The following is a 23527-nucleotide window of genomic DNA, read 5'->3' on the forward strand; positions in this document are numbered from 1 at the left end:
CCATCTCTCCAGCCCCATAGCTGTTTATTATTGGAATATGTGGTATAATCATCTTAAATTTTTCCCCTAGGTAAGTGATGTTAATGATGACGTCAGGAGGGCAGCAGTAGAATCACTTGGGTTCATTTTATTCAGGTAATGATTTCTGATTTTGGTTCTGTTTGTATTCATTTCTTTCTTTGGTTAGTTAACTAAACAGAAATTAAATACTTGAGTATGTCTAGGTTCAGAGTGGGGACAATAAGATTAGCTCTGTTGATTTGAAAAAGAACAATGTTGTGAATTTAAGAAGTAAAATAGGGCTTGGAGAGATGGCTCAGCAGTTAAGAGCACTGACTGCTCTTGCAGAGGACCCAGGTTCGATTCCCAGCACCCACATGGCAGCTACGAACCCTCCTTAACTCAAGTTCCAGGGGAATCTGAAGCCCTCTTCTGACTTCTGTGGCATTGCACGACACAGGTGCACTCACATACATACAGTCAATACACTCATACATATAAAATAAAAATAAATAAATTTTTTTCTAGAAGTAGAATAAGCTGGGCGTGGTCGTGCACACCTTTAATCCCAGCACTCAGGAGGCAGAGGCAAGTGGATCTCTGTGAGTTCAAGGCCAGCCTGGTCTACATAGCAAGTTCCAGGTCAGCTAGAGCTACAGGGAGACTGTCTCAAAAACAAAAAAAAAGGAAGTAAAATAATTTTCTGTTGAGGTTTGTTTTTTTGTGTATGAGTGCTTTGCCTGCTTATATGTAACTACACCACAAGCATGCTATGCTCACAGAGAGCAGAAGAGGGTATCAGAGCCCCTGAAACTGGAGTTAGGACAGTAGCCATCATGTGGGTGCTGGGAACTGAACCTGGATTCCCTAGGTTCTCTGTAAGAGCAGCTACTGCTGTTAACCACTACGCCATCTCTCCAGCCCCTCTTAAAGCTTTTTAATGAAATTTTAAAAATAGTCCTTGCTGAGCTAGGCATGGTGGCTCGCCCTTTTAATCCCAGCACTGGGGAGGTAAAGGTAGGCCTAGTCTGTGTAGCAAGTTCCAGGCTAGCTGGGGCTACAGGGAGACCCTGTCTCAAAAATATGCCCCCCCCAAAAAAAAACAAATAAATAAAATAGGCCTTGCTTAAATGCAAAATCATGAAAATTTTGCAGATTAAAAAATTATTTTGGACACCAGGCGTGGTGGTGCACACCTTTAATCCCAGCACTCGGGAGGCAGAGGCAGGTGGATCTCTGTGAGTTCAAGGCCAGCCTGGTCTACATAGTTCCAGGACAGCTGGGCCTATAAGGAAACCCTGTCTCAAAAAGACCAAAAAAAAAATTATTATTTTGGACTTCTAGATACAGAGATGCCTATGGCAGATAGTGTAGCTATGTTTAAAAAGACACAATCCCAATCTGCCCAGGTTGGTTTTGGCCTCTTAATAGCAGAGTGACTAGGCAGTTGCTCCGCCTCATTAAGCCTCAATAGCCTCATCTGTCCAATAAAATGGATATGATAATAGCATGTATTAGAGTATATTGGTTTTTTTGAGAGTTAAACAAATCTGGTTATCTAAATGACTTTAAACAAAGTTTGGCATTAAGAGTACCCTTGTGTGTTAATAGTGGGAATTTAGCAATAGTGGTAAACATAGCAGTACTTTTCTAGTAATTCTCATGACTGTCTGCTTAGCTCTGGTCTAGTATACCAATGCTTCTTTTAGCTGAGGTACTTTAGCTAAAGGAATGTATTTTAATACATTGAAAACAAGTTTAAAGTGCATATTTATCACTATTGGAACACTGCCCCACCACTTATGATGAAATTATACAATAAAATCTAATCCAAGGGGCTGGAGAGATGATTCAGCAGTTAAGAGCACTGACTGCTCTTGCAGATGACCTGGGTTTGATTTCCAGCACCCACATGGCAACTAACAATCATCTGTAGCTCCAGTTTCAAGGGATCCAACACGCTCTTTTTAGTTAAATAATTTCCTTCTGGTTTGGTTTGGTTTGGTTTGGTTTGGTTGTGGAAGGGTGCCAGGGTAGGGCCTACAATGTGCCAGGGATTAAATCAAAGATTTGCACATGCTGGACAAACACTCTACTACTGAGCTATACCACAACCCTTAAGTCTTTTGAGGACATAGGAAGAGACTTGTCCCAACCCTTAAGTCTATGCCAGGTGTGGTGGCTCACACCTTTAATCCCAATCTGTGAGTTCAAGGCTGGCCCACTCTGTGTTGTGAGTTCCAAGCCAGTTGGGGCTACAGAGAGACCTTGCCTCAAAAAGACCAAAAAATAATAATAATAATTAATTTGTTATTACTGTGCTGTGCATGCATGATGTGAGTGAGTCTGTACATGTGCCACAGTGTGCATGTCCCACGGTGTGCATGTGGAAGGACAAAATATTTCTCCCTTTCCATCTTAGGTTTCAGTGATCCAATTTATGTTGTCAGGCTTGCACAGCAAATGACTTTACCCACTGGGCCATCTTGCCAGAGCTTTTTTTAAAATTCTTATTAGAAAGTCGGGCATGGTGATGCACGCCTTTAATCCCAGCACTTGGGAGGCAGGGGTAGGTGGATCTTTGTGAGGCTAGCCTGGTTTACATAGTGAGTTCCAGGACAGCTGGGGCTACAGGGAGACCCTGCCTCAAAAAGACCCCCCCCCAAAAAAAATTCTTATTAGAGAAGTGTAGTAGATGACTTTTATTATGGCAGATACATTCTTCCAGATGTTTCCTTGGTGACTTAGTAGAGTTGTAGCCTACTCATGTTTGTCTTTTATGTTTCCTTCCTTCATTCCATCAGTGTAAGTCAGTTGGTCTAATGTATATATCCTGGTTCTTAGGAAGTTGGTGAGTTATTCTGCTCTTTTAACCCAACAGTGCTCTGATTATCAGAATTTACTTTTGCCTTACCATTTCTTGTTCTGATACACGTGCTAACCCAGTTTCAACAGCAGGCATCTCCTGTGAGCTATTTTTTGCTAATAAACCCTGCTTCATCAGAGTAGTCAGATAGAGTTAGTTACGTGCCTGCTACCACTGTGTTAACCTAGCTGGTCCTGAGCTCCTGGCTCAAGTGATCCTCCTGCTTTAGCTTACCAAGTAGCTGAGATAAGTGTACAGCACTGCATGTGGCTTATTAAGGGACCTTTAGGAGTTGTTTTCATACTATGAGTCTTTAAGAGATAAGGACTGAAAAGTATTTAGAGACCATCTTTGAGGCTAGCCCCAATCTCAGGGCCTCTGCCCCCTGAGTGCTGGGATTAAAGGTGTGAGCTACCACACTTGGCCAGAATATGAATTTTTAAAAGTGGAAGAATATTACACTTGTTCCCTGTGTTTGATCCTCAGCACCACACCACACCCCCCAAAAAAACCTTTTAAAAAAATTGTCAGACATCATTGTGGTACACATGCCTGAGAGCCCAGCTTCAGGAAGATATAAGTACAAAGCCAACCTTGGCTACCTGTCTTTATAAAAGGAATAACAAGCCACGCATAATGGTGCACACCTTTAGGCCCAGCACTCAGACGAAGGCAGATCTCTGAGTTCAAGGCCAGTCTAGTCTACATAGTAAGTTCCAGGGCAGCTGGGGCTTCAAGGAGACCCTGTCTCAAAATTGAGATCAATAAAAAGAAAAAGGGCAATAACAAAAAATAAAACTGAAAACTTTCTGCTAAGTTGAAATAAACAATGCATTAATTGATAGTCGTTATTATCAACCTTATTAACAATCTGGTCAACAGATTTATTTTTTTTAGACAGGGCCTTATTGAATGGCCTATAGACCAAGCTGACCTCAAACTCACAGAGATCGTCTGCCTCTGCCTCCCCAGTCCCCAGTACCAGAATTTAAGGTGTGTGTCACCACACTTAGCTGGCCAACAGAATTTTATTATAATTCTGTACAGTGCTATACTTGGCATTAACTGAAACTTATTTAGAAATGACTTCCTTTAACTTGACACTGTAAAGGAAAATGAAGAAAGAAAACAAAACATTGTTTTCATTACATAATGAAAGTTGTAATGGCAAACAAGTTGATAATCTAATATTTATGTTTCTTAAAATAAGATGATCTTGGAAGTCCACCTAGGCTGCTTCAATATAAATTATTTCTCAGTGTGTGTGTTCATATGCTTTTAAATATCGGTATTACTTGTGAGATGAGTGATTCTTGATGCAGATGTGCTTTCTTTAGGCTTCACAATGATTGTTTGGTATTAAATTTTGTATCACCAAGATCCTTATACTTAGAAGAAACCCTGTTAATCAGCTAATTATCAAAATTCGTGATTTAGCTTTACAATGTCTCTGTTGACTTTGCTTGTATATCATGCTAGTAGTTGAACACAGAGCCTCACACATGCTAGTCTACCACTGTTATGACCCAACCCCTCCAGTCACAATTTTGTATCAGTTTTGTACATGGTACTGTCTACTGTTCTTTTTGTGCCTATAATATATTCTTTTTCTTCAAAGGTATAAGACTGTTAAATAAAATCCCTTTGTTTCCTTAGGGGTGTTTAAGTGCTCTACTTTTTTATTTTCCAAATTATAGATTTCTTTAAAGTAATCATAAAATAGAAATATCAGTTAAATACCAGAGTAGTAAAATTTTGAAGCTATGTTGTTCTTTTATCAGAAAAAGTTGATATTAATGTATTTCATTTTGTAGACTGTTCTGGAACTGCTAGAATGATCTCACTAGCTACAGACAGATCTCTCAGTCAAGGATTTTTGAAAAAAATGGTATGTGAGATTAGTTTATAGATAGTAAAATTAATTTAGTAGGTATACATATCTATAAGCAGGAACAGAAATCACTAAGCAGTACAGAGTATGTGGGAAAGTAGTCCTGATCTAGATTGTCCATAGGTAGAACTGTGGCAGTATATTCCCAATTCTAAATTTAGAATTCCCCAAAACAGTCATGTTTCCAGATGCATAAAGTATAGAACTTAGAATACTATTATTATGATACCTGAAAAAACCTAACAGTCTTGTTGAGGCTAGGGGAGTGGCTCAGTGGTAGAACACTTCTCTGGCATTCATGAGGCCCTAGGTTTGAGCTTTAGTATCAAGAAGTAAATAAAATCCCTTTACCTTGGCAAGAATATAAATCCTAACATATAGAAGACATCAGATTAGAACCTCAAACCAAAACAGAGAGTGATTTTTGTATCTGACTTTTGTTTGTTTGGTTGGTTGGTTTGCTTTTATGGAATATAAATTATTTTGTCTTTTGCCGGACATGGTAGCGCATGCCTTTAGTCCCAGCTCTTGGGAATCAGAGGCAGGCAGATCTCTGTGAGTTCCAGGCCAGCCTAGTGTACATGGTGAGATCCAGGCCAGCTGGGGCTACAGGAAAAGACAAAAAAAAAAAATTATTTTGTCTTTTATCTGAGCTAACACATCCTTAGTGCTCATGAAGGTTATTAAGACTATTAGGGAAATACCTAAAGCTTTAGTGATTAATGAATTAAAACTTTGAGATATACTTTGCCTGGCAGATATTACAAAGTCCATATGTATAGGTTGGAATCTGTGCATTAGATCCATGGTCTAGGAAAGGATTTTGCCACTGCACACTAAGCTTTTCCATAGCCAACACATTTCATGAGATAATTATCCTAAACTCCGTTGCCTAGAAGGGCTCAGAGATAGAGCAAGAGGTTGAGGTCTAAGTATGGGTCAACTTTAGATATAAAAGTTAAGGGACTGATCTTCACTGACAACTTCCTCAGCCTAAATTTACCATTTATATGAGTGTTCTGTAAAAAATATATCAGGGAGCCAGGTGTGGTGGTGCACACCTTTAATCCCAGCACTTGGGAGGCAGAGGCAGGTGGATCTCTGTGAGTTCAAGGCCAGCCTGGTCTACATAGTGAGTGCCAGGCCAGCTGGGGCTATAGGGAGACCCTATAAAGACCTAAAAAATACACCAGGGCCTGGAAATGACTCAGCAGCTAAGAGTGCTGGCTGTTCTTGAGAAGACCTGGGTTCGAATCCCAGCACCCATGTGGTGGCTAACAACCATTCGTAACTCCTAGTTCCAGGGGATCCAATGCCCTCTTCTGTCTTCTTCAGGCACTGCATGACATGGGTACACTTACATACATGCAGGCAATACACTCATACACATAAATATATAAATATATACATCAGAGACCAGGTGTGGTGGTACACATCTTTGATCACAGTAAGACAATTACTGTATGGCCAATATTTAAATGACAGATACTAGAATTAGCTGATACAGATTTTAAAAGCAGCCACCACCTGGTGGTGCATGCCTTTAATTCCAGCACTAAGGAGTTAGAGGTAAGCAGATCTGTGAGTTCAAGGCCAGCCTGGTCTACATAGTGAGTTTCAGGCCAGCTGGGGCTACATAGCAAGACCCTATCTCAAAAAAATTGATTGATTGATTGATTGATTGATTGATTGATTGATTGATTTAAAAAACATCAAAAGTAAATAGAATTAGCTACCATGTACTGATTCCCTATACAAACAGCGCAGAATATAGATGCGAAAACAGAGTCTCGGGTGAACTATGTCTAAATCAGCCAGCTATCCAGTAAGTGGTACAGCTTTGGCTTATTCCCAGATCTAACAATGCAAAATTAAATAGACAGTAAATGAAAATTTTTGCTGGACGTTCAGTCAAAGGGTAGAAACAGGCAGGTGTACCTCAGTTTGAGGTCAGTGCTGTTTAGGTCCCTAAATTGAGATCCCATACTTCCCATTTCAGTGTGTTCATTTATTCCTTTAAGGAGCATTATATGGTTTAGGTACCCAAGGGAAATTCCATTTGTTTTCTCCACCTCTTCTAGTGGACCCACCTCTATTGATTAGATACCTATTAGCCATTTAACAGTTCTAGCTCTAAGGTCCTGTTACTTTGTATGATATTTAACTGTTGTCTTTCCTATTTGTTCCATCAAGATAGTTTCCTGATGGAGAAAATTATGACTGTATTTAACTAAATCAGACTGTTAGAGCCACTTCACTTACCTATAAAGTCTGAAAGTCTGATCATTGACTTTGCTGTTGTTCTGATTCATCCACCCCCCCACCCCCTGTGTGTGTGTGCATGTGTGTGTGTGTGTGTGTGTGTGTGTGTGAGAGAGAGAGAGGTATCTTTTTTTCTGTTTTTGTTTGTTTGTTTTGAGATAGTTGAGATAGTTTCTCACTGAACCTGGAGCTCACAATTCAGCAAGGCTAGCTGGCCAATGAGCTCAGGGATCCACCTGACTCTATTTCCCCAGCACTAGGATTCCAGGTTTGCACCACCACCCAGCTTTTTACGTGGTGCCGGCATACAGTTAGGATTTTTTTTTTTTTTTTTGGTCTTTTTGAGACAGAGTCTCCCTGTAGCCCCAGCTGGCCTGGAACTCACTATGTAGACCAAGCCGGCTTGGAACTCAGAGATCCTCCTGCCTCTGCCCCCCAAGTGCTGGGATTAAAGGCATGTGCCACCACACCCGACTCTAAATAATTTTTTTTTATGTGTATGAGTGTATTGTCTGCTTGTGCATAAGTGCACCATGTTGTGTGCAGTGCTAGCAGAGGTCAGAAGAGGGCATCAGATCCACTGGAACTGGAGTTCAAGACAATTGTTAGCCACCGTGTGGGTGCTAGGAATAGAACCCAGGTCCTCTGCAAGAGCAGACAGTGCTCTTAACCGCTGAGCCTTCTTTCCAGCCCCAGAACTATGAGATTGATTTTTTTAAGACTGAAATTTATTGATTTACTTAATTTTATGTCATTTGAAAATTAGTGTTAGGTTGCTTTTGTTTGTAGCCGTACAGAATTACTTTATTCATGAAGTTTAGATATAATTTTGGTTTAGATAAAGAAAATTGAATAATTTAAATATTTAACTCTTTAAAGAAATGATTTGCTGCTCTGTACGTGTTAATTTCTAGCGCACTACTTACTTTTTATGTTAAGTGAAAACTGTGCTGGCTCTGCTATACATAGCTGACTTGCTCTTCAGTTTTGTCACCTTCGTTTTCCGTGAGGAGAAGTGTGTCTAGTAGAATGAGTGATGAAGACTGAATGGTTGAACTCCGGAGCCTCACTGGGCTCTGGTACATGACAGGAGTAATCCCATTTCGAATTCCACACTTTGTGAAAAATTTAGAATTTTCTGTCATTGTATTCCCAAAGAAAATCTTACTGGAACATTTTCTGAGAGCTTTTACTGACTTTGTGGCCCGGTAATTGCAGGTGATGTATCTGCCAAATGCTTCTCGAAATGTCTTGTTGAAGAGGGTGTAGACCAAAGGATTCACCCCCGAGGAAATGTAGCCTATCCACACAAAGATCTCCAGGAGCATTTTGAGAGTAGTCTGGTTGCAGGAATCACACAAAGCTAAAGTTATGTTTGTAATAAAAAAGGGACACCACATCAGCAGAAAGAGGAAAAACACAATTCCAAGGACCTTTGAGGCTCTCTGTTCATTAGAAATTGTTTGTGTTGATTTTTTCCCAACCAAAGACATTCTCCGAATAAGTGTTCCATTACTTGAGTTAGGTGGAGTTTTGTCATTGTGAGAACTGTCCAGCATTGCCACCTTTTCAGGTGATGAGAAAGATGATTCTTCACTTTGGAAAACTGTGGACACAGTCAGCCATGTTAAGCGTTGAGGTGGCTTGTTTTTGACCAAGTAAGCTTTCTTTCGTAAAGCATGGATGGTGAGGAAGTAGGTAACGATCATGATTGCAAGAGGTGTAAAGAAAGCAGCCAGTGAGCCGAAGAGCATGAAGCTGCCAAAACGTTCTTTTTTCAGTGCACAGGTGATGTTGCTTGGGTTAAGCACATCAGACTCTATCCCTTTAATAGGGACAGGAATGGCAATGCCTAAGAAAGGTGAAACAAGATAAATTGAGTCATTTTTATGACCTATTAGTCTCAGATTAGTTTCTCTGGGATTTTATCATGGTAACTTTGTGATAATGAAGCGTATTGTAATTCCTGGGACCCACGGCATTTATCAGTGTACCCTTTGACACATAGAACCTGTGAACCAATCTTTTTTTGTTTGGTTGTTTCTTTTCTTTTTTTAAAGACAGGGTCTCCCTGCAGCTCCAGCTCCAGCTGGCCTGGCACTCACTATGTAGACTAGGCTGGCCTTGATCTCCCAGAGGTCCGCCTGCCTCTGCCTCTGAGTGCTGGAACTAAAAGGGTGCACCACCATACCCAGCCAAATCCACTGTTTTTAAACAAGAAGTTACTTAGTAATTTCAGGCTTATAGAGAAGCTTCTCTAAAGCTATATAGCAAGTCCATGGTAGAGGCTGTTCGACTTTCACAAGCTATTTTTTAATCACCAGGTTGGAAAAGGAGTTCAGAAGGTAAACTAATACCCAGTGTAGTTAATTAAGAGAGAGTTTATAGATTGGCTATCATAATTTTCAGTTGATAATAATATTATCTTTGAGATTATACAGTTTTGGGCTAGAGAGCCGGCACAGCCATTCAAGGCTCAGGCTCACAACCAAAAAACTAGGAGATTATACAGTCTTATCTGTTTTATCATTTTCATATTTGTGAATCTAACTTTTTAGAGAAAACTGATGTTTTTCTTTAAAAATTGCTACTTAGTAATTTGAGACTGTACAAGTTGTAAAATTTATTTTCAAGACTTACAGTTCCTCTAATAGATGCAAATGGTATGTATCTCATACTATTTTTTAGTACTTTAAATACCATAAAATTAGTGTTTAACTATGATGATGCTCAGGGAAGTAGCTTATTAGAAAGTGAATAATGCAGAGATATACTAATCTTTTTCCTTAGATATTATTTAAATATGAACTGATAATCTTTTATCTTGTATTGTTTTATAAATCTAAAAGCACTGTATTATGTGTACAGCCTATTTATAACACCTAATGATGTACAGGTTCGTTTGCTCAAAGGCTTTTAATGAGACCACTATTCCTACTCTTTTCATATTTAGCACTGGAAGGAAGAGTTTATATTTTATTCTGCATTGAAACAGGGGCAGGGGGATGTCAGCGCTCTCTAATTTCAGGGCTAAATCTGTTTGCTATCCTGTTTTATCAGTTTTATTGGAGTGCCGCCATACCCATTATTACTGCATTGTTTGTGACTGCTTTTTCTACTACAGCACATTTGAGTAATTCACAAAAGCACATACAGCCTAAAATACTTTCTTGCCCATTATAGAAAAATTCTACTGATCCCTGACCTACCTGTTAACTTCTAGATCATCAGTCTACTAGTCCTTCCCCCACCACATACTTTACTTTCCCATCCTGGCCATCAGCCAGCCTCCAGGACATTTGTCCATCTCTTCAGTGGTTCAGTACCTTGCAGTAGACTTCCTTTCTACAGCTCCATTGTCACCTTTCATGACCTCATTCCACTGAGGATCCTGTAATACCTTAAATTTATCTTTCTTGAGCTCTTCAACTCTGTTACTGTTTGCACTCTTAAATCCATCTGTTAAGTCTCCTTGAAATGATTCCATATCTAAAATCATGAACTCTGATTTCTTCCCTTATCCTGCTTCAGGTTTGATGGCAAATGTCTTTCACCACTGAGCCTTCATGTCATTCCTTTCTTTTTTGTTCATGTATTCTTAGTACCTAGCACATTATAGAGACCTGATAAAAATTTAATCTGTTTATAAATTTGTGTTATCCAGCCTTAATTTAGATACTTCTAACGAGCAGACTGTTTACCATATTGACTTGATCATATTTCATAGTTTTAAATTTAATTTATGCTTAAGGACCCATTTCCCCATTTTTCCCTATCTCTATTCCCCCACACCCTAACACAAGTATACAGTCTGCCCATCCCTCATTGCAGTGAGCTAACAAATAAGAAAGAGATCATTTGGAATGAATGACTAGTTTCATTCCACTTTATATTTTGTTCATTATCACTGGTTTTCCACACTCTTTCTCTGTCTGGGGGGATGGGGTGGGGTGTTCTCCCCTGTCAGCCAGCCTCTGCCCCTTGAAGTGACCTTGTCTTGCCGCTTTCAAATCTCCATTCTGAATAGGCATTTTCCTGACTCTACTTTCTTTCTGTACCAGACTAATAGCATGCCTTAGCTTTTACTTTCAAATCTTCAAAGAAGTTTGGCCCCAGAACCATTATTTCAGGAATGTAAAGGTCATTTTAGTGTCTTTCCTGCATTATTGACTGTGTCTTTATTCTTATACAGAGAAGTAAACATCTTTTTCTTGCCTTCTTGCACTTCAGGTCTCTACATTTTTTTTCCCTCTTCAAACAATTTTTCTTTTTACTGGGAAGCAGTGAATCTGCTGGTCAAATCATTGTATTTGTTGCAGGCCTATTTTTCAGCTGTTAACTCAGAAGAGCTTTGGGGAGCTTTTTTCTTTCTCAGGGAAAAAAAAGAAGACACTAAATCAGATATTTAACTGATTTTCATCTGTATACATTGGAATGCTGATGTCCTAGATGAATATGTGATCTCTGATCGCTGCTTAGAAAATTTGGGTTGGTTGGGTTTTTTTCCTTTCCTGTTTACCCAGTTAAGTATGATTCAAGATGCATGTCACTTTTTACTATTTTACTTTGATGGCAAGATTCCTCATGCTACCTAGACCATAACAATCCATTGGCAAATATAAAGACTTCCTGTGTTTCAGAATCAAAGTGGGATGGTATCTCAGCACCAACATCAATTCTAGGACCATGAACTTTACCTCTTACAGTTTTTAGTGATAGCATGGTTTAGACACTAGGTAATGGAGGTGATGATGTAAGTACCTTGTGTTGGTATCAATGGGCTGCCTTGACATCTCATGCTGAGCATCCTGGCCTACCAGACCTGGCATTCTGGCCAAATGGAGCTGGAAAGTAGACTCCACCTACACCTGGGCATTCCCCACCTACCTATTGAAATTAGCCACACCACTGTAATCTTGATGAATGCAGTAGCCCGGGAGTTGTATTGATTAGCCTGAATTGGCTTTTTGATGGCTATGTAACGATCCACAGAAATAGCACAGAGATGCATGATGGATGCAGTTGAAAAGAGAACATCAAGGAATAACCAGGCAGGACATAGAACAAGTGGGAGTGGCCACATAGCCTCTGAAAGAAAGAAAAACATTTGTGCTTATAGAATGGCAACCTTCAGTTTAATCTTTTCTTTAGGCAATACATATTTTTAAAACCTTTTCATTTATTAATCTAAAACTTTATTTTTATTTAGTTATTTATTTTGGTCTTTTTGAGACTGGGTCTCCTTGTAGACCCAGCTGGCCTACGTTACCAGGCTGGCCTTGAACTCAGAGATCCTCCTGCCTCTGCCTCCCGAGTGCTGGGATTAAAGGCGTGCACCATCACGCCCACCTCAAACTTTATGACTTAAACACATGAGTGTTTAACTTCAGATCATGGAGGCAGTAATATTAAGTGTACTGTTTCTATAAATGGTACCTTTTAAATACATTTTTAGCATATTCCCATCCCCAATATCCCCTTTTCAACCTTCTCCCTCCCCCTTGTTCCCTTAGATAGTTTATTTCTATTTTCATGCCATATTTAAATATATATTTTGTATAATTATAACATTTTCAAAGTGAGCAGTTCTTTTTTTTTTTTTTTTTTTTTTTTTTTTTTTATCCTTATAGCCCCAGCTGCCCTGGAACTCACCATGTAAACCAGGCTGGCCTTGAACTCACAAAGATCTGCCTGCCTCTGCCTCCCAAGTGCTGGGATTAAAGGCGTGCGCCACCATGCCCGGCATTTCATTATTTTTAACATTATTTTGACCTTTGCTTTTTGTCATTCCTTTTGTGTTCCTTTAAAAATTTATGCAATAAGACACTTTGCCTTATGTAACTAGCAGTGCATATCCAAAAAGCCTATCAGGGTAAGTTCCCCTGAGGCCCTGCCTTTTAACTTCTAGCAATAACTTGCAGCATAATCCTTATTTATGGAAAACTCTCATTTGATGAAATAATTAAGTGAAATGGCTTTTCCTTTTGACAAAAATAGTTCTTAAAGATTATAAAAGAGATGGCTTCAAATTATCCTGAAGAAAAGTGGTTGTTATCATTCCATATTCTGTGATTCCATCGCTCAGTTCAGCCCATGAAGATATGATAAACACAGAATAAGGGTTTAAAAAGAAAATCTTTGGGTTAAACATAGTGCTTAGTCATTGAACAAACTCTCACAGTGTGTAGTTCATGTAGTTATAAGCACTTTAGAATTATTAACCTTTGAAAAAATTTAGGTTTGGATGTGATATTGAACATTCTACATGGTTTTAGTTTATCATTCCTTACAATGCTAAGGATTAAACCCTAGGACTTTGACCATGCTAGGCAAGCACTCTACTATTGAGCTATTTCCCCAGGCCTCTTTTTACTCTTTTATTATTCTTTAAAGATTTTTTAAACTTTATTATTTGTGCGTGTGTATGTGTGTGTGTGTGTGTGTGTGTGTGTGTACGTATATGTATGCCATGTGTAGGAACAAACGAACAAATGAACCATGTATGGCCAGGTGCCTACAGAGTCCAGAAAAGTACATTGGATCTCCTTGAGATGGAATTAACAGGAAGTTGTGAGCTCTCTGATAGATAATGGGTGTTAGGAACTGAACCAGAGTCCCTGGAAGAGCAGTAAGTGCTCTTAACCACTGAGCTGCCTCTTCTGTCCGTGTACTCTTTTATTTTGAGTCTGAGGCTCACCAAGTTGCCCAGACTGGCCTTGTACTTGCAGTCTTCCTGCCTCAGCCTTCTTAATAGCTGAAATTACAGGACTGCATGAACAGGCCAGGCTCTCTACATTGTTTTCAATAAAATTAATTCTACAAGTGTCTATATAGTTTTGAACTTAAGTATATATTACTTTTTACATGTTACTGTAAAGAACGAATGTACATATGAGATTGCCCAAGTACTTTTTATAGTTTATTTGTTGTATCCTCACTGATGAGATATTTTTTCTGATTATTGTAAGTATATCTGACAGAAGATGATTGAGACAGTTAAAGGAAAACCAAGGTAACCATTTCAGGATTGCAGGACACCAGTAGGCCCTTCAGTTGTGAACTGTTTAAGGATCCTGGGGTTAGAAATATTAGAATTCCCAGATCATGATTTAGGGAAAGTATTTAGGTAGACTTGAATGTAATATTTTCAGGAGTCCAGTAGGATTGGCTACTTTACAAGGTAGCATGGCTACATGCACTTTTTGGTGCCTTCTGTTTCTAGAGTTGGTGTTTGTAGTGTTTTCCCTAGAAATATGAAAATATTTCTTGTTAGGGACAAAATAACTATTTTATTCCAAAGGAAAAATAGTTGCTTGGTACTGGGTTCATGTTCTGGAGCTTCTTAAAAAGAAAATATGAGATGGTAGAAGACATTTTTAATTACTGAGAATAATCTTTTCTTCATCAGTTGAATTGGGAATGAAAATGGATGGGGGGGGTAAATAACAGATATTAGTTGAACCTAAAAATGACCTTTGAGGTGTCACTGATTTTGCAGATGAGTGAATTCATGTGTAATTAGGTCTTTGAATATGGGTTTAGTCAGGAGGGCATTTATCAAAATTTAAATATTAATTTAAAATGCTCTTTAGAACCTTATTACTCACAGTGTGCTTTTCAGATTGGTAAATGGGACTGGACACCGCCTGGGATTTTATTGGAAAAGCAGGCACTTGGGTCCCTTTCCAGGGTGTAACTGTATCTCAAACTCTGCAGTTAAACCAAATCCCTAAATGAATTGTATGGAAATTAATGTTTAAAATCTGTTCCCTGTGGAACTTTGTAGGAAATGTTATCTGTTAGTCTTAAAAGATAGACTTGAGGTGCTGGAGAGATGGCTCAGCAGTTAAGAACACTGGTTGTTCTTGCAAAAGACCTGGGTTCGAATCCCAGCACCCACATTGCAGATAACAACATGTCCGTAACTCCAGTTCCAGGGGATCCGACAGCCTCTTCTGTCCTCCGTGGGCATTGCACAACACAGGTGCACTTACCTACACACAGGCAATACACTCATACACATAAAAAAATAATAATGATAAATAAAATATGAAAAAAAAAGATAGACTTGAGTTTACTGATGTGGGATAGGAACTCAGAATGTTCTATAAAAGAGACATGTGGGAGCTGGGGAGGTGGCTCAGTTGGTGAAGTGCCTGCTGTGCAAGTGTGAGGACCTGCGTTCACATCACCAGCACCCTTATAAAAGCCAGGCATGGCAGTCGGTAATCGTGGAGCTGGAAAGACAGTGACAGGAGAGTCCCTGGGACTTGCTGGCTAGTTGGCCTAGTCAAATCAGTAAGTTCCAGGTTCAGCTGAAAGGCCCTGTCCTCCCAAAAATAACATGCAGAGCGATTGAGGAAGACACCTGGCTCCACCCTCTGGCCTTCACACACTTGTGCACATACACACAAAAGGAACTTACAAAAGGAAAATAAAGTAGAGAAACCTGTGTACAGAGAGAACCTGAGCAATTCAATTTTCTCAGTTGTAGCATTCCAGCCTTCTGTTGGCAGTGGGAAAAGGACCTTAGACAAAAGCAGCAAAGCATTCTTTGACCTCGGGTTATGAAATGGATTGCCAGTGTTTAAGGGAGTTTCATCGTGTAAACCCTAGATTCTGGACTCTGAGTAGGGAAGTAGAAAGACTCAAGTTTGGTCTACATGCAGTGGCCTGAACCTATAGTCCCAGCTGCTATGGAGACTGACATAGGATTGCTTGAGCGAGCCTGAATCCAACCTTGGCAACATAGTAAGGCCCTGCATGGAAAAGAAAAGCACTCAAGAGCTCTACCACTGAACGACATTACTATGCTGCTTGCTCCCCTCACTCTTCCTTTTTTTCTTTTTGAGACAGTACAATGTAGCTCAAGCTGGCCTCAGATTTGTGATCTTTCTGCCTCTGCCTCCAAGCCATGAGGTTGCAGGAGTATACCACCACGCTTTTTAAAGTAGTACCTTTTAAAATAGTTTGCTAATAGTTTAAACCTGCCCGTTTAGCTTTTTTTTTTTTTAATTTTATGTGCCTGCATGTATGTAAGTATACCCATGTCGTGAAGTGCAGAGGCAGGAGCATCTCTGTAAGTTCAAGGCCAACCTGGTCTACAAAGTGAGTTCCAGGCCAGCTGGGGCTACGGGGAGACCCTGTCTCAAAAAGACAAATTTAGAACACAATACATGATTTTTGCTTAAAATCTTGTTATAAAACCTCAGGGGTGTGTGTGTGTGTGTGTGTGTGTGTGTGTGTGTGGTTTGTGGTGTGTGTGTTATTTGTGTGTCTCTGTGTCTCTGTGTGTGTGTGTGTGTGTGGTTTGTGGTGTGTGTGTTATTTGTGTATCTCTGTGTCTCTGTGTGTGTGTGTGTGTGTGTGTGTGTGTGTGTGGTTTGTGGTGTGTGTGTGGCAGGAGACCACATGCTCTGCTTCCTTTCCTTTCTGAGCTCCTAGAGTAGGATGAGATTATTTGGTGTGCCAGCTTGTTTGCAAACCTGCGTGTGTGTGTGTTTGTTTTCCACTCATCTGAGCATATGAGATTTCCTGGGGTTAGCTAATACAATAGTATTTTAATGTTTTCAGCTATTTAATACTTAGGGGAAATTTTACTTGGTGCATCAGACTTGTGCAGGTGCGAGACAAACTTGGAGGAGTCAGTTCTCTCCTACCTAATGTGGGTCCCAGGGATCAAGCTTAGGTTGTCCATCAAGTAAGTGCCTTTGCTTGCTGAGCTATCTCACCAGTGGCCTCTGGGGTCTTTTTATTTTTGAAACAAGATCTTGCTGTGTAGCTCTCAGGCTGGCATCCAATTTGTGGTCTCCCTGCCTCAGACTCCCCTGCTCAAGTATATCTAATATAAGCATTTTTAGACCTTGTGTTATAAATTACTGTATTTTGAACATGGATTTTAAGAATTGCAGACAGGACAGTTAAAAAAAAAAAAAAAAAAAACTATAGAGTTCAAGTCCAGTACTCCCAGCTAAGAAGAAATGGCATAATCCCAGCACTTGGGAGGCAGAGGCAGGCAGATCTCTGTGAGTTCGAGGCCAGCCTGGTCTACATAGTGAGTTCCAGGCCAGCTGGGACTACTGGGAGACCCTGTCTCAAAAAAGACACCCCCCCAAAAAAAGAAGAAATGGCAGAAAAGTTGATTAGTGTAATTTAACTAAAATAGTGTCATGATCTGGTAAAGTAGAAATTCAGACAAATTAAATATTATCCAAATATATGGTTGAATAAAATATCCCTCAGTTAAGAACACCAAGACCATTTTATTATTTTTAACTCATTCTCTTTAAAATTTAATTTCATTAGAATACTTAACTGATATAAAGTTTCTGGCTTACTTTCATTGAATTTGCTTGGAATAACTAAAACTGTTCATAGTGGTATTTAATCTTACATGACTGTGTGCCTACCCAAAGATACTTTTGTTTGTAGACTTCAGAAGTTCTGAAGGTTTCCCATATAAAGAAAACCATACATCGTGTGCTTCTACTTCTTAAAATCATTAGAAATTCTTGTAAATGTGTTAGTTTAGAAAATCATAGTGTTTTATCAGCCTGTGAAAGGATCTACAAAGACCTTACCATTTGAAGTCAGGCCCCCATCTATACTGTGAACAGCTCCCAATTTATGAATGTGTTCTTTGAAGCTTTCAGAGGATGGCATCCATGTCCACATGTACTGTCTCATAGAAATAGAATTTTGTCTTATAATGATTGCTACCATAATGTTTTAAGTAGTGATCAAGTTCTCAGGTTGGTTCATGTTTTTAAAAAAAATCTGGTAACTCTATTGTATAGCATGATTACTAATAGGAATGTATTCAGCACTGAGACATTGTATGTTATTTGTTTTATAAGCATTTGAAAGAATGAAATGCTGTTATGATAGATCATAATTTATGATGTGAGTACAAAGTCACTCTGTGAATTTTAAGTTAATATGTTTGGTTTTCTTCCAGTTTTCATTGCTAAGAATATCTTAAGCAACAATTTTCTATATAAGTAAATCTTTTTCAGCTACTGGGATGACTTATTTGGAATTCTCTTAACTGTCAGCTTTTTTTAATACTGTAGAACTTTGTCTTCTAAAACTCCTTAACTTTTTAGCTGGTAATTTAAGTACCTAACACAGTATTTTGCATTTAGTAGATGTTTGATATCTGTGGGCTCGAGGATTTTCAAGTTAAAACTCACTTCTGTAAAACTCTGTTATTTATTAAATGTTTCAATTGAATTTTATAGTAGTGAGAAATAAAGCATTTTGTCTTTGTGTGGTTTTATATTTTAAGCTGTTCTGAGCATGGCATGAGGACTTGTGTCTTACTCCTGTGCTGTCTTTGCCAAATACACATGTGTGCGCCTACATAATCCTTATTTTTTTCTTTTGAACTTCAGTTGCTTGGGGTCTCTGTTACAGTGTCATTTCTTACTGCTTGTGCTTAACATGTGCCATTAGGTTATTCAAAATATTACAAATTTATAAAAGAGGCTAGACCATGATAATGATTGCAGAATCTGGTAAAACAGTAGACATGTATCTAAACTGAAGTCAGTTGTTTATCTGGATCATCTTGAGTTACTTTAAAGCTGGGCAAATGTTGATTTACAGTAAGAAGTTTTAACCCCTCCCCATTCTACTATATTTGAGGAAACAAGTACTTAATTTCAGATATCTTTCTGTTACTTTCAAAAATAATTGGGATAGCAATTTTTCTTTACCTTCTAGTTTAACAAATGAGTGTGTTCTGATTTAATAAATTTTATTTCTATAACTTACAATGTTTTTCTCAGCAAATAAGTGTAATTCTTAGAAGCCTAATCTGTTATAATTTTCTCAAATGATTTATTAATGGAATATCATTTTGCATCAAACATTGACCAAGTTAAATGTCCTTTTAATGGTGACTCTAATATAGGAACTCTCATAATTCCTCAACAGAATTTGTGTTTATGCACATTTTATAACTGGAGATGGTGTGCATACAGCAGACACTACTTAACCTATTTTAATTTCGTCTTTCTTAATATAACAAAGATATGAACATCAAACTTTTTTATTATCACAACAATTCAGGCTTTTGGTACACTTATTTTATTAACATATAGCTTTATTGAGAACACAGATGGTCAGATACCATAAAAATTTTTAACAGATGGATCATCTCTTAAGGTTCTCTAAGCCCAGACCATTTCCTTTTGGAATTAAACATAATTTTTTCTTAACATGACATCTATGTAGGAATTATGTCAAGGTTCAAGGCACATGAATTATAAAGAGCTATGTGTAATAAGAATTTTTAGGACAATAACACATTTAAATTTTTTAAATATTTTATTTATTACTTTTATTTTATGTGTGTGAGTATATGCCTGCATGTACTTTAGTGCACTTGTGTCATGCAGTGCTGTGGAGGTCAGAAGAGGGCTTCGGATTCCCCTGGAACTGGAGTTAAGGACGGTTCTTAGCCACCATGTGGGTGCTGGGAATCGAACCCGAGTCATCTGCAAGAGCACTCAGTGCTCTTAACCACTGAACCATCTCTCCAACCTCACATTTAAATTGAGATTTAGTGATCATTTAATGATTGAAAAATTCTATTACTAAAGTCCCAGAATTGTCCTTGTTGATGGCTTTGTCAAGGGGACTGGTTGAATGGTTTTTTTGTTGTTTTTGTTGTTTTTTTTTAAGATACAGGACTATTTACTATCATTTTTAGGTAATATATTCAGAATCTGTGATATTGCCAGTTTCAATGTTTTCTGAAATGACTTTATAAGATAGCTATGGAGGGAGCAAACTGTTCCTAAGAAACTTTCTGTGGCCCTTTACATTTGTTATCAACCATAGAAAATTATGAAAAGTGAGGGAATGTCACCTTCTGCGTCTTTACTTCACGTCCATCTTTTATTTCACAGAAAATAAAGATCCATTGAGTGTCTAGGTCTTTATAGTCTATCATTTGGGAGGTTCGAGGGCAGAACAAAGGGAAATACTTACCAAACATAATTGTCAAGAGGGCAATCGGCATCACAAACAATCCAATCAGTAAATCAGCCACCGCCAAGGACATTAGAAAGTAGTTTGTAGCATACTGTAGCCTTTTCTCCAGTGAAACAGCCAGAATAACAAGGATGTTCCCACCAATTGTGGGTATTATCACCACCAGAATCAGCAGAGCTGCCCAGTGCAGTTTCTTTCCCTGTTCCTCAATGATCTGTTTCATTTCCTCCGGTACTGATTCTGACTGTAATCCAGACCAATTAGAAAAGTTTATCAGGCGATCAAATGTATTCTGCAGACCATGCTCAGGAATTGTGCTTTGTTTGGACATTTTATAAGAGAGGGCCATTTTCTGTTTTTCTGTGAGTCAGTCCAGTTCCAGACAGTGGTCAGCATGGTCAGTAGCTTTTGTAAGGCTTGGTATCCATGCCAAGTATTCAAAACTAAAGTTGACTTCTTCCTTTTAAAAAAAGATCCACGTTCTCTGAGATGAGAATGCACATACACCTGTCCATGTTTGCAGGTAAGAACTCCTCATTTCTAGTGGTTTTTAGAGGCTTAGGTTTCAGAAGATGTGGTGAAAGGAACCAGTAGGTGAAGGGAAAATAAACTATTAATTTCTCTGGTTTTTTTCACCTCCTTGTAGTTGTAGAACCAGTTTGAGGTTAAATATTGGAGAGTTCCTAGATACAGAGAGACTGCATTATTTATTTCCAAAAAAAGCAATGAAAACACTTCAACTTACTAAGTAGCCCATCCCTTCTCAAAAGATTGGTGTGCATTTGTAACAGTGTACCCAATTCCTATAAAAATTCTGTATTTCTGATTTGTCTTGGAGTTAATGACAAAGGAGGTAGATTAGTATTTCAGTGATTATGCCAAAGCACTATGTGTTCTCTAGCCCTTTGGATATCATTTTACCTTTACTTTAGAAAACATATGGACAAATAATAAAATCAGAGCAGTAAATAGTTCTAAGTAAAAGTTTCAGTACATGCTGGCCACCCATCTAGTAAGACCCAAAACCACCTCAGATCTAAATAAAGGATTTACAGGAAAGAATCTGTAGATGTGATCCTCTGTCTGATTAGGTTTATCTTAGTGTTGATTTAAGTGCCATTATTTTATTACTCATTTTATAATCCTTTCAGTTTGAGAGAAAGAGTACAGAATTATTATACTTTCAGTAATTTCACCTTTCTTAGCATGTTTCTACAAGATTCACGTAAATCTGCCAGATTTAAACCAGTTCTTTTTAAGTACTGATTTTTCCCTTAACCTCCTCAGTTCTCTGAGAATAATTTAAGAGAAAAATTAAGCTATTTATTTGTTCATTATACCACAAATCCCATATATAAAATTTCCCCTTTTAACATTTGTAAATTTTAAACCACTGAATAGAAATAAAAGACTATGGAAGCAGAATGCTTAAGATTAAAAAATGGAAACAACAACAAAACCCTACATTAGTTTTATATGTATTTGTCAGTGCTTACCTCTCGTGTGCTTGTGACTTTCCTAAGCACATCGTCCTTGTGTCTGCTCAGCTGCCTGCCTGTGACAGAAACCCTCCTCCCATTGACTTACTCTAAGCCTCTAGCACTGGCACTTGTAAGCAGTGAAACAAATGTGTTGTGTAGCCGTACGCATGCCAGAGAGGTTATTTCCTCTTGGCTACAGCCACTTTTAGAACATAGCTGCATTCACCATAGCTCGTAAAACCCCTAGTTAACTGTCTAACACAGTTCATGACCCTTATTCGAGTTATTCTTTCAGGTTATCTTTGATATTTGGGGGGAAGATACTGAACTCTTATTTCAGCTTATGGTAGTTTTATTTGTAATTAAGCCTGGGCTGTTTTTCCCATTTGATAAAAAGTAAGATATAATCTAGAGATCCTGGAACTTTTGTTTTATGAAGATTCTACCCCATTAGCCTTATAGCAGTTTCCACAGTTCTCATCTTTAGCAGTGAAACAAGATTCTTAGTTAGCTTTGTACCTTTGCTATGGAGCACAATTAATTTGCTCTCGTCACAACCTTATATAGAAGAACACAGAAAGATCTGAATTCTACTTGCGTACATAGACTTTGGCAGAAACTTTGTCACTTTATATTTGGGGCTTGGTTGATTGGTGCCTTTTTTCCCACAGATTTTACATTGGAGAAAGTATATAATGTGCAGTAAAAATACATTTCTGCCTTATTTCTGAAATAATAGTGTATAAATCTTAAACATACTATTTAACTGTTCTCTAAAATATAAGGCTAGCATAGTATGAAGGCTAGGTCATTCACGTTTTGACTACTACATTACCTCTAGATCGCTGATGGCACTTATGTTTTTGTTGTTTGATATTTGTGTACCTCAACTTATATTGAAAGTTGTTGAAAAATGTTTACTTTATTTCAGTTCTACTGAGAGCTTCAGATATTATTCAGATTATAGAAAAATACTTAGAATTTTAGGGGCTGGAGAGATGGCTCAGTGGTTAAGAACACTGGTTGTTCTTGCAGAAGACCTGGGTTTGAATCCCAGCACCCACATGGCAGGTAACAACTGTATCTCCAGTCCTAGGGAATTCGACAGCCTCTTCTGACCTCCATGGGCATTGCACGACACGGGTGCACTTACCTGCATGCAGCCAGTACACGTATACACATAAAATAAAAATCATAAATAAAAAAGAAAAATATTTAGAATTTTAGATGAAAGCATAATATTACTAAGCAATCAGATAAAGTATAATGTGCCAAAATTTCTATTTAAGAGTAGAAGAATATCTTTAAATTCTGCTTTATTCGGAATCACAGACATCTGTGCTTATGCAGGCTGTTAAGTGTCTGCAAAAGAAGAAAGAACAGTTTGAACATCATTATATCCAGTTTCCAGCACTCCGGAGGCAGAGGCAGGCAGATCTCTGTGAGTTCAAGGCCAGCCTGGTCTACATAGTGAGTTCCAGGACAGCTGGGGCTCCAGGGAGACCCTGTCTCAAAAAGACAAAAAAAAAAGGGGGGGGGCTTATGAAAGAAACCTTCATTGATTTGTATTTGTAGATAGATTTTTAAAATATCCACTGAATTATATTATTAAAATGTCAACAGTGGTGGTGATAGGGATTCTGATTATGTTTCACCAATATTAACCTTTGATCGACATTCACTTATCTAGTAAAAGTAGTGAAAACTGATCACTGGGTTATTCTTATTTGTTTGGCTGACTTTTTGGAAAAGGGTTTTATAATAGTTATAAACAAAATAAGGTCTATATAATCTGTCCATCTGACTCCCTAGTTTTTCATCTAAAATTGTTGTCTTTTAGAAAGTATGGTTCAGCCAAGCATGGTGGCACATGCCTTTAATCCCAGCACTCAGGAGGCAGAGGTAGGCGGATCTTTTAAGTTCAAGGCCAGTCTAGTCTACATAGGGGAGTTCTAGGCCGATCAGGGCTACACAGTGAGACCTTGTCTCAAAAAAAAAAAAAAAAAAAAGAGAGAGGGCTGCAGAGAA

At 38.4% G+C, this 23527-nt stretch overlaps 2 protein-coding genes across 2 annotated transcripts in view; one reads left to right on the forward strand and one right to left on the reverse strand.

Annotated features, from left to right (window-relative positions):
- Psmd1 (proteasome 26S subunit, non-ATPase 1) overlaps positions 1-23527 on the forward strand; it is a 93353-nt gene that overhangs the window by 37183 nt on the left and 32643 nt on the right. Inside the window, exon 16 of the mRNA XM_008838066.3 lies at positions 71-135. Coding sequence (XP_008836288.1) covers positions 71-135 — 65 coding nt within the window. The remainder of the gene's footprint in view (positions 1-70; positions 136-23527) is intronic.
- Positions 7917-20469, reverse strand: Htr2b (5-hydroxytryptamine receptor 2B). Its single transcript, XM_008838065.2, has 3 exons — positions 20016-20469; positions 11907-12107; positions 7917-8871 (listed from the first exon to the last, which is right to left on the reverse strand). Exons 1-3 carry the CDS (start codon positions 20365-20367, stop codon positions 7979-7981), a joined length of 1446 nt encoding a protein of 481 aa, XP_008836287.1. The 5' UTR covers positions 20368-20469; the 3' UTR covers positions 7917-7978.

This window comes from Nannospalax galili, unplaced genomic scaffold (genome assembly GCF_000622305.1).
Source record: "Nannospalax galili isolate Female #2095 unplaced genomic scaffold, S.galili_v1.0 scaffold1138, whole genome shotgun sequence".
In the NCBI taxonomy this organism is placed as follows: domain Eukaryota; kingdom Metazoa; phylum Chordata; class Mammalia; order Rodentia; family Spalacidae; genus Nannospalax; species Nannospalax galili.